The following is a 12,411-nucleotide window of genomic DNA, read 5'->3' as shown; positions in this document are numbered from 1 at the left end:
CTCTCTGCCCCTCCCCCACTTGTGCTCTGTCTCACTCTGTCAAAAATAAATAAATGTAAAAAAAAAATTTTTTTTTTTTAAGAAAGAGGGAAATCTAAGACTATTTGCTTGGTTTTGCTTGTACCTTCATGAACAAAGTCTGGGAGGATACTTAAGTTGGTGGACATGGTGATGTGCTGCCAATTCCCCCCCAGACCCCCTTTGGGAATGAAAGATTCCTTGCCCCAGCTGTTGAGAGTGCTGGCCAAGGCAGGCGGTGGGGTGGGGGGTGCTGGGGCTTCAGCTGACTGTCCTACGGGAATGACAGCCTCACCTAAGGTCATGCACTCTTCTTGGATGGTCCAAATCCAGCGAAAGAGCAACTTGGGGGAAGACAGGGCAACTCTTCATGCCCAACTCAGGGCAACTCTGAAGGGCCATCCCAGCTTTAGAAGTCCCCTTCCTTAACACCACGTGGCAGCTTATTTTTTCTCTCCCCTATTACCTTCCATAGGAAGAGAACAGTCCTAATAAACCTCCTTCTTACTAATAGTCTGCCTCCCGGGGAACCCAACATGTGACAAGAAACCAGACCTGGTGAATGGGGACAAGGTTTTCACTCTGTGCCTTTTTATAATCAAAAAAAATTTTTTTGATCCATGTGGAAATATTACTTACTCAAATCATCAGCACAAAATTTAAAGTTAACTTGATATGTCAGTGATTTTTATGCTTCTCCATGTATATTTTTAGAGAAGATTTTTGATTTAATTTAGAAGATATTTTTAATCCAAAATAATGTGCCCCACCACACTCTAAATATGCTTTTCTTTTCCTTTTGTTTTTGCTTAGGCCTGACAGAGGAACACCTCCTTGATCTCACCTTACGATGGAATTTAAAAAGTCACCTGATGGTGGATGGGGCTGGGTGATCGTGCTTGTCTCCTTTTTCACTCAGTTTTTGTGTTACGGGTCACCGTTGGCTGTTGGAGTCTTGTACATAGAATGGCTGGATGCCTTTGGTGAAGGAAAAGGAAAAACAGCCTGGGTCGGATCCCTTGCAAGTGGAGTTGGCTTGCTTGCAAGTAAGTGGATAAATCTATGCTTCTCCTAATTCCTTTATCATTTAATTAGATTTGTTGCATTGCTAACACTGTGCAAGGCATAGGAGGCTATTGTTTTTTTTTTTTTTTTAACTAGCACATATTTTCCTGCCTTCCTTGAGATTATAATAAATCTATGTGAAAATACAGGGTTCCATAAGATACACATTCATTTCTTGATGCATTTATTTGCCATTGTGTGCCAGGCAGTGTGCTAGATGCTAGATATAAAAAGATGAGCAGTAAACACGTTGTACCTGCCTTAAGAGACTCACAGTCTAGTGAGAGACACCCATGCTTCCATGAGTAAGATTGATACAGGGAGATGAAGGCATCCAACCAGGCATGTCCAATGTATGCTGGTGAGCAAAGGACCACACGATGTTCACTGTGCTGTAAGCAGTCCCTATACGATTCGAAATTACTCCTCTTTGATTCAAGTCCACTGTGATCAAATTGCATGAACTACATTTGTGTCACCTTCATGAGGAAAATTTGACATGGCAAAGGTAGTCCCATCTCACAATGATGACACTATTCAGAATTTTAATGCAGTGTTATGTATGGTATAGATGTGATGAATTTTGTGCGGCCTTTGTATAATATCTCCATAAGTAATATTCTTGATAAATGTTTACATATGATGGAGTAGGGATTCTTTCTTTAGAAAGAATCTTTAGAATGACTCTAGAATGAAATCTTAGATTCATCTTTAGAAAGAAGAGTAGAGGGGTTTTCATTTACCTTTAAAGGATGAAAGTCATTATGGCACTTCAATTTCTGGAGTAATAGTTTGAAATCTGCAGTAATATTTAGTGACCATCAATCTGATTTACTTGAAACTATTTAAGCACAGGTGTGCTAAGATGGTGACTTCTTAGGGTCAGTATCCCTGGGGTCTTTTCCTGTGTGCTATGAGGTTGGCCTGCTTCATTGAGAAAATCACAGTCTCTATTCTGTGGGGATATACAGACATCGTAGGAACATAAGGAGAAAATAAGGACATTGAATGTGGTGATTTGAAAGTTAATTTTCAGCTCTGAAATGATTTCATGAACACAAAATGCATTAGCTGTTCCTTCTTTTAAGTATGCTGTCTTTTCTTGATATCTAAAGGGGACTTCTTAAGACAAAACAAAATCATTTGTTTCCAATTGATATATTATCTTGTTGAATTAAAAGCAAGACTTGAAAACACAATAGTGGATATTGTGGCCATGTCAGATAAGATAACTAAACATAACTAAACAAATGAAAATAATACTGTCATTAGGAACTCAGGAGAAACAGGAAAAGTTTGCTCAAGACTTATTTCAAAGAGTGTTTCAAAATGTGGATTGTTTCCAAAGCTGTCAAAGTACAAATGGATAATTGATATGTTAATATAGGAGTTTGCAAGCATTGATTTCTACAAAATGATGTGGTACAAAGAAGACAGAATCTTTTTAAATGTCCTCCAATTAGTCACCATTTCTATTAGCAAATACTTAAACAGAAAGGTAATTACCCTGTCTTCCAGCAAGGGTCAAAGGACAATTGAAATGATAGCACATATTCAGAGAACAAATTTTGTCAATAAGTCAGTCCAGGTGGGCATTGAGGGTTCAGAGAAGCTGAGAGCTCCTTCGGGATGGATGGGACATTGGTGGTCTGAACAGCAGCTTGCACTTTCTCCAAGTTCCCACTGCTTCAAGGACCAGGAGCTTCCCCCTTAACTTGTAGCAGGACCAGTTACATAATTTGCAGGTCCCAGTGCAAAATAAAAATGCAAGGACCCTTGTTAAAACTTAAGAATTTTAAGACAGAGACAGCAGAGCAGTAAATCAAGTGTGTGGCACTCAAGCCTTGAAACCGGCTCTGGTTGCAGGGGCTGGGGAAATAGAGCATCTCACCAAAGTTCAGGGGGGAGAACAAGTACTGGGGGGGGGGAGCATTGGGTTGAAGTTAGAGGCTAATTTAAGTCCTGGCACCAAGATTAGTTAGCTGAGTTACCTTGTATAAGTCACTTAACTTCAGTTTCATCTGCTAGACGAGGAGGCACTTGCACCCAGCTAATGAAACCCTTTGTGAAGATGACGATAGAATAAAGAGACAGAGGGCTAAACAAGGAGGAAGTGATAGGAAAGAAATGATGGCTGAACAGCTACCACTTACAGGTGTTTGTGTGTGTGTGTGTGTGCGGGCATGTGTGTGCTGAACACGTGTGATGTTGGCTTCCCATATGCTATGCTCTTCATAGCATAAATTAAAAGACAGATCCTGAAAACAATGGTAATGAAGTATTCGCAAGATGTGTCTAGCATGTGTGAGCCACATCAGCCCTTTGTTGACAACTTTGTTCTGCAGAGAAATAAACAGATTAATATTACCTTGGAAATGGGAAAAGTAGGTCTCATGTTGGTGACCCAAATGGTTATCAGCAATTCTTTAAATTTTTTTTTCAACGTTTATTTATTTTTTTGGGACAGAGAGAGACAGAGCATGAACGGGGGAGGGGCAGAGAGAGAGGGAGACACAGAATCGGAAACAGGCTCCAGGCTCTGAGCCATCAGCCCAGAGCCTGACGTGGGGCTCAAACTCGCCGATCGTGAGATCGTGACCTGGCTGAAGTCGGACGCTTAACCGACTGCGCCACCCAGGCGCCCCATGTTATCAGCAATTCTTAACTGGGAAGATAGTTAGAATCATCTATAGAAACAGTTCAGCATCTAAAGGCCTCTATTTGACCCCAGACATTCTAATTCAGTTGGTCTATGAAGAGGCCCACATATATAAATTTTTTTAAAGCCCAAAAAGTGATTTTCAGTTGGGAACCACCATTGGCTTACCTCTTGACTTAGATTTTAATCTTGCACTTGTCGATAATTCTCCAATGTGTGATTTGCTTTGACTCACTTGTAAAAGGGACTGCTGTAGGTTTTTTTGGCTTGGTTGTAGCACTGCTCTTGCCATGTAAAACATGAAAAATAGTGTCCAGTGACTGATTCTGGTGAAAAAAACCACATAAGTGTACATCTTTGCATCTTTTTGATAAAATATAGTTTATACATATGTGTATATATATCTATATTCATACATCTTTTTGATAAAGATGAGCTTTATATGTATACATACATACATATATAAATATATACATATGTATATACCCATATACATACATATATACACATATAGATGTATATGTGCATGTGTGTGTGCATGTGTGTATTTGCTCTTACATTCAGGACTATATACGAATTACTCAAGGTTGTCTAAAAAGACAATTTCCTACCTATCAGTGCAGTGGGGTGGGGATGGGGGGGGGGTCTTCATTTTAACTGGCTGCCCAGATGACTATGATGCAGGTAGGCCGTATTATATCTGAGAAACATGAGTTATTGTCTTTACCCAGTTTTGTTCACAGAAGACGTAGTAGGAGTCTCAGTTCTGTGATCCAAACTCTGGAGCTTTATAACTGAGCAAGGCATGGAAGAGTAAGTCTGTTTGCCAAGCAGCATACAGATTGTATGGTCCTTACAACAGTGCACTGAGGTAGGCATTACTGTCCTCAAGTTTAGTGCCCAGGATGCCCACATGAAGACGCAGCCCAAGATAAAGCACATTCTCTAAGAGGAGAAGTGGCACCCAAGCTCCAGTTTCTCTAACCTGAGAAGCCTGTTTCTTCATCTTTAAATTGGAGACAATAAAAGTACTACCTTATATGATTGTTGTATAAAGTAATTGAGATGGTGTTTGCTATATGGTAGGTGCTCAACAAACCTTAGCTATTAAAGAACAAGAATCACCCACAAATAAAATTACTTTCCCAAGCAGTTGCAACCAAACTGTGGAATCCACAAAAAAATGAGACCTTTCAGAATGAAAGACAAAGATACTTCTAGGGGGATGGGCTGGAGGGAAAACTAGAACTTTACTGAGATTGTGCCTAAGCATCTCGAATTTAAAGGCACACTCCTGGTCTCTAGCAAACTGAGATTTGAATGGTAGCTCACAGTAACATGCAAACAATGCAAGACATGCATATGTTCACTTTATACTCTTCATAATCTTAATTCTTCATTCCTTCTCTCTGAAACTGGAATAATTGAAGAGAAAATACTTCTTCCTCTGTCTGAATTATTTGCTTATACAGCTGATCTTTGGGATGGATAAAGCTGGGAATTTGGGTTATACAAGCTCACTATCATTATATAAGTTAACATTACATACATCCATAGAGTGTCCTTTGTGCTTGGGATTCCAACACAGAAGACATCATCTGTGCTTACAAGGGATTTTAGTTTCAGGGAAGAGACAGAAAGAAGACTTACTGATAATTTGAGACTTCACAAAGGCAAGGGGAAAGCAATGTCTGGAGTTTTATAAAGATAGGTTGTGAGGTGGGCTAGATGGGAGGATGGGCTGTGCAAGGTAGACCATCAGGGAACAGGCACAATGCAAAGGTCTGGAGCTTGTACCACTTGGTTGTATTCTGGAAGAGTATATCTGGCTGGAGAAGGAGGCATTGCTTTGGGAGATGTGATGGTCAGTGTCAACCTGGCTAGGCTATGTTCCCCAGTTAGTCAAACACTAGTGTAGGTGTTGCTGTAAAGATATTTTATAGATGTGCTCAAGGTCCATAATCAACTGACTTTAAATAAGGGAGATTATCCTAGACAATTTGGGTGAACTTAATTCAATCCTTTAAAATGCCTTAAGAGCGGAACTGAGCTTTCCCAGAAGAAATTCCATGTTTTGGCTGTATGGTCAGCCTGTGCCAGAGAGTTTCAACCTGCCCTTCCTGATAGGCTGCACTGTGGGTTTTATACTTGCCTATCCAGGTCTCATAATCGCAGAAGCCAATTCCTTGCAATAAATCTTTTAACACAAAACTTCTGGCTCTGTTTCTCTGGTTGAAATGTGACTGATACAGGAGGGATGGAACTTAAGTGAACTCACGGGCTGTCGTGGCCTTGCATTGTTTTCAGCTGAGCTAAAGCACAGTTAGATGTCATTCTTCAAATTCAAGAAAGGTGGGGCTGTTTTTTCAGATAACAGAGTTGCTGAAACAGGCAGACCTTTTGTTCTATATTTTTGTACTATAAGCAGACTTAACAGTGCCCCCCTTCTCCTTAATTCCTCCAAAGTTCTTCAAATTGATAATGAATCAATAAATCTATCCCCAGGCTGATGGAGTAGGTCACTATAGCCAGCTGGGCTTGCTGGGTGAGTTGTGAGTGCTGGCAGAATTGTATTTGAGGATATCTGTACAATTTTACTCTCAAGTCCTGTTAACTCCTGCAACTAGGACTGAATTTCTGCCTCCTACAAGGATTCTGTTGCATATTGGCCAGTTCCCAGTGTGGTAGGCTTTTCCAGGATTGGTGAGAATAACTCTGGGTTTTGGTTAAGCTTTCCCTACTCTCTATATCTCACCAAACCAACCAACAAGCAAGCTAGTCAATATTCATGAGATCAAGGACTGAGTGGGTGTGGCCTTTCTCTTCCCGTAGGGAGATGAACTTACAATTCTGGTCTCAGCAAGAGCAAGGAGTGAGGAATCTACAAGGGTTCGCTGGGCTCCATGCATTTTGGGTAGAGAGTTAAGACTCTCATGGGCCCCATCATCTGCTCTATTAGGAAATTCTTGCTGTGCTGCAGGCATACAACCTGGTTACTGCTATATTTTATTTCTCACTGTACTGTCAGCCTATTTATGGCTTCAGTGCAGTAGGCCTGGCCATCCTACCACTCTTGGGATTCTGAAACTTTTTAGGGGAAATAAGTGCATGAAGGGGCATGCCCCTTCCATGATTTCTTACCCAAAGCTATCTTATAATAATTATAAATTGGGGAAAACCACATTATGTTTCTGTTTCCATTTAGAATGTATTTCCATTCCTTTCGCTGATATAACCACCCTTTATGGTCCATCAGGTCAAGGTGCAGTTTCTTGACCCATGGTGCTCTCCCTTTTCTGAAATCAAAACATATGATTTAAACCTTTCTTTTTGTGCCTATTGCCCATGACCTTGGGTTTTAATTTAACTCTTGTGTGTTTATTTTGCCTTATGATTTAGGTATTGAATTGTGTCCCCTCTGTCTTCTACCATGATATGAGTGCTGTGCCACCAGCAGCCACCAGTCACATGTGGTTATTGAGCACTTGAAGTGTGGCTAGTTCAAGTTCAGGCATGCTAGAAGTGCAACAAATTCATACTGGATTCATTCACAAAAGAATGTAAAATATCTCATTAGTGATATTGAAATGATAATGTTTGGGCTTATTGAGTCAGATAAAATGTATCACTGAAATTAATTTTACCTGTTTTATTCTTCTAATGTGCCTACTAGAGAGTTTAGAATTCCATACGTGGATCACATGTGTAACTCCATATATTTCTATTGTGGAGTGTTGCTTTACTGGACACTTGGTCAATAGTGAAGGAATGACAGTGATCAAATATTTTGTTTTTTTGTTTGATTAATGCAGACCTAAAGAGAACGTTACTAACATACTTCTAAATTTTAAGAAGTATATTCTTCTTCCATGCTAATTTTAAGAGCCAGCAACAATTTAGTTCTGTTGTTTCTTCCTACAGTACCCTGAGGGCTCAAGGAAACAATTTCATCACTTACTTGTGGATCATTCTGACTTCCTTGTAACAACTCATTCTCATTTTTTAAATTTACCCATGATCATAACAAAACACTTTTTCAGTTAGAATGTTCATTTTCATTTCCCTTTTTATTCCTTTCATTGGATGAAAATTACCCCAATCAGTCTGATGTGCAGATGATTATTAAGAAATTATTTCATATTTTTGTTTCATTTTGTATTTAAGAGGTTGCAGTTCTCAAAATCGTATTCTTATCTTCCTTTCTTTCTTTGCTCCTTCTTTTGGTTTGTAGGGTTATTCCCTAACACACAGGTTCTTACATTTTTTGAGTGAATGTGTCCCCATTGTGCCAAAAATGTTGCCAGGGCCCCCATGCAAGAGAACAGAATATCTCTTAAGAGCTCTGCATACCATAACCTGGAAAGGGTAGAGCTGTTCAGCAATTAGTGCCCCACATTGCCATCTAACCATCCTTAGAGCTTTCTTCCTTGCTTATTGCAAGCTTTGCTACTTAACACTCAGCCGAGGACTTTCAGTTCAACCAACCAGTCAATATTAATCTCTCAACAGAATGTAGTAATAGTAATAATGGCTCCCAAACACCAATATACTTACAACTGTAATTTCAAGAAAAGTTTTCACTGAAGGCAAAATTAATATAAAGGCAATGATACTGTGTGTGTGTGTGTGTGTGTGTGTGTGTATAACGTTCCCACTATCTTCTTACTATCTTACATTTTATTCTGAAATTATATCCTGCTCATTACTTCCTTATTAAAATATTCCTTCTTGCTCTTTAATGAAATGGCAGTGATATTGTAGAGTTGTTACATTCAAAGAATGACCTTACTTGTTAAAACAAAAACCTGGCAACCAGATGGTGAAGCTTTCTCTCTGCTTTTTTTTTTTCCAAAATTTTACAGCTTTCAAGAAGTGGAATCACTGGCTTATTATGAGTTAACTAATGTTTGTTCCAAAAGCCCCTTCTGCAAAGCATAAGACCTGAAGCATTATATGAAGTCTCCTCTGAGAGCAGTCTTTTTATTGAATTTATCTCTTGAAACTAGTCCAGTACTCCATGGTTTATCATCTTGGAAAACTTGCCTGTTATTACAAAGAGCTAAACATGTGAATGTGTCATGTTTTACGGATGTGACTTAATGGTCAATTCCAGTTATACTTTGCCGTAATTGTTATTGATGAAATATGGGGCTAATGTGGTTTAAATCTATGTAAATAGAATCTGGAAATACTCTGGTTCCGAGGATGGGAAAAAAATTATTTGCCCTAAACTTTTAAACACCAAGATGAGCTTGAATGTTATACTTTCATTTGCTATCAATTCATAAAACTGCTTAAGTTGTAACATATTAACAAAAGTACATTGGTGTTCTTTACTAATATTTTGATTTTTAGGAAAAAATTAAGGCATCAATTGAAATAGTTCTTATTGGGAAGAATGCTAAGCTGACTTTGGCCTTAGCCCTGTCATTGATTGGCTATGAATGTTTGGTCAAATAACAGGATCTTTCTGACTTCCAGTTTTATCATTTTAAAATGAGGTGTTTGGACCCTCTCCAAGGCCTCTTTCCTCTAAAATTCTTTGTTTTCAATCTCTGACATCAAGATATTTTTTCTCTAAGTAAGCAGCAGATGGCAGTATGAAAGTAGAGAATTTTTTAAAAAGAGTTTTCAATTTACTGTTTTTATTGGTCAAAGAATTTCTGCTCATTTCTTCTTTAAGCTTGATTGTTTTCTGTGAATTGTGTATTACACAAAATAATTTATGAACTTATCATGTAATTGATAATAATTATGTACTTTTTAGCATGTAATAGTTACAGTGTTATTGTACATGCTATGAAAATTATGACCCTCCATCCCTGCCCCTAGCTTCCCAAACTCTGCGTCTCCTTGTGGAATTATTATACATTTAGGAGCATAAATTTAAAGTCCTACTTTGAGAGTGAAACTTGAAACTTTTCAGGTATGCCAGCAATAATTTCTGTTTTAATTTTATTGTGCCTGTTGAATTTGTTGATGCTGATTCTCTGTCAGTGCAGTTTGGTAAACAACACAGAAGGGTCATGCCTTTTTGATGTCAGATATCCATTTATGAAATTTGGCCCTTAAAATCACTTCTATTTTTGAAGTATCTAAGTATTTCTAATTGGGTATACAGGCAGCTCAACTCTTGGATTATAAGTTTGGTCTTTCAAATTTATTTTCCTTTTAAAACACTGGCACAGAATATTCCCCTCTGTTTATCGTGTAAATATATCAGCCTGCTCTTCTGTACTGGCTCACATAGAAGGCCTGAAATGTCAGGGGCCAGTTCATGACCAGGGAGAAATGTGGGAGAGCTGTGCATGTTGAGAGCTATGTAGTATCTTAGTGGTCATAACCTGGTCTTAAGAATGCACTTGAGAGTTTCTCTGGTCCTGGCAGGAATGTTGGACTTGGGTGGTTAGATCCTGGTTCTATCACTTACTAACTAATTTCTCAGTTTGAGGTTACTTAAAATGTTTTAAAATCTAAATAAAAGATATATACAGTAGTGCCTGGGTGGCTCAGTCAGTTGAGCTTCTGGTTTCAGCTCAGGACATGATCTCATGGTTCATGAGTTTGAGCCCTACTTTGGGATCCTCTTCCCCCCCACCCCGCCCCTGTCCACCCCCACTCACGCATGTGTGCTCATGCCCTCACTCTCAAAAATAAACATTAAAAAAGATATATACATAAAACTGTACATATCATGAGTATTACTTGATGAATTTTTCACAAACCAGATTATACCCATGTACTAAGCACACTCACATCAAGAAACAGAACATTGGCACTACCTAGGAAGTTGGGCTGCGCTTCCTCTAGTTACAACTCCCTACCCATTACTAAAGATAACCATTATTCTGACTTCTAATCATAGATTAATTTTGCATGTTTTTTTTTACTTTTTATAATTGCAATTATGTAATGTATACTTTCTCATGTTGTCTTTCACTCCACGTAGGTTTATGAGACACTTCTATATGTGTAGCAATAGATCCTTCATTCTCAATGGTCCACTGTGTGACTACACCAGAATTCACTTACACATTGTATTGCTGATGAACGTCTGGGGTTCTAGGCTACCATGAGTAGTTCTGCTGCGAACATTTATGTACTTTTGGTACAGGTATTTCTATTGAGTGTATACATGGAAGCAGAATTTCTGAACCATGTTCTGTGTTCAGCTTTAGGAGAAAACACCAGCAGTTTAGGAGACTTCTGATTGCTCCATATCCTTGCTAACACTCACTGTTGTCTGCCTTTAGCCATCTTGGTGATTATACTTTTTAAAAATTGGGAATAATAATCTGTACCTTGAAAGGTTGTTGTCAACTTAAGGTTGTCAACTTAACTAGGGTTTCTCTTTGCTTTTGAAACCTGGGCTCTTCCTTCTACCATGGGCATGGACAACCTCTGTGAGCTTCAGTTTCCTTCGTGTAAATGAGACTAATGTGCTGAATAATCCCCAATGTCCTTTCGTTTCTGATATGCATGCTTTGTAGTTACATGCTTCGTAGGTACACTGCTAGTGGAAGAGAATTTCACTATGACTTAAATCCCATTACATGGGCAGTTGCCCACGTATGCATAGAACAGATCCAGGTAGTGGTCACTGTAGCCTGCCACTCAACAGTGCACTTCACCCCCCAAATTCCAGATTACATGTAGAATGTAGGACAGTGGTACTGACAGACCCGTGCTGGAATGGGTAGGGTGCTTCTCCATTGGTCCCACCTCCATTGGTCCCATCCCACCCCCACATCATCACTCTACAGGGTGGCGACTGGTTGTGGTCATTCAGTCATCAAGTTTATTTTCCTCATCAATTACCTGACCGGCTCCATGCTGAGAAGGAGCGCTGGGGAGGAAATATGCATGGAACATGCAGGAGGAAAAGTCCTCAGAATAGTATGGTGGTTAAGACGCTGGGCTCAGGAGTCAGACTGCCTGGGTTGTTACTTCTCTCTCTGTTACCACTCTGGTGGCTGCTGTTGCTGCTCTTGTCACTGAGGAGCTGGCCCCGATCAGAGACTTCCTTGTCCCAGGCCTTGTGATCAGCTTGACACCTGTGCTCTCATTTGTCTTGCCTGTAGCACCACAAGGTAGTATGATTATTATTCCAATCTGCAGATGAGGAAACTGAAGCCCAGAGACATCAGATAAGCTGCCTAAGATCGAACTGCCAGCAAGTGGTAGAACTTGAATTTGAATAAGGCCTGACTCCAGAATGCCTGTTTCTTACCTACATGGCCTTACCATCCTGAAACCTTGATTTCCTTATCAAAAAGTGAGGTTAATAGCCCTTTCAGGGCTGCAGGGAGATTAAAATGAAATGAGATTGTTTCTATGAAGTATCTCGTAGAGTGTCCAGCACATAGTAAATACACAGTAGATGTTTACTGTTAGTGTTGTTATTGTATGATGGAAAGAATCATTTTAAATTTATGATGGGATGGATCCTAGGACTGTGGGAAGGAGGTTACTGTTAAATAAGTGAAGGTTTCATTTATTATTTTAGGTCCTGTCTGCAGCCTCTGTGTCTCCTCTTTTGGAGCAAGACCTGTGACAATCTTCAGTGGCTTCATGGTAGCTGGAGGCCTGATGTTGAGCAGTTTTGCCCCCAATATCTACTTTCTGTTTTTTTCCTATGGCATTGTTGTAGGTAAGAAATCTGGTCACTA

General features: G+C 39.4%; 1 protein-coding gene across 2 annotated transcripts in view; it reads left to right on the top strand.

The window, feature by feature from the left end:
- The window catches only part of SLC16A9 (solute carrier family 16 member 9), a 62,065-nt gene that overhangs the window by 25,544 nt on the left and 24,110 nt on the right, over positions 1-12,411 (top strand). For both annotated transcript variants that reach the window (XR_007145385.1, XM_047825632.1), the window contains exons 2-3: positions 832-1,064; positions 12,249-12,392. Coding sequence is in view for 1 of the 2 variants with exons in the window: in XM_047825632.1 (XP_047681588.1) it covers positions 869-1,064; positions 12,249-12,392 (340 nt within the window). In the remaining variant the exon portion in view is untranslated. The remainder of the gene's footprint in view (positions 1-831; positions 1,065-12,248; positions 12,393-12,411) is intronic.

Source organism: Prionailurus viverrinus, chromosome D2 (assembly GCF_022837055.1).
Source record: "Prionailurus viverrinus isolate Anna chromosome D2, UM_Priviv_1.0, whole genome shotgun sequence".
NCBI classification, from domain to species: Eukaryota; Metazoa; Chordata; class Mammalia; order Carnivora; family Felidae; genus Prionailurus; species Prionailurus viverrinus.
This window is presented reverse-complemented; position numbering and strand designations above follow the sequence as displayed.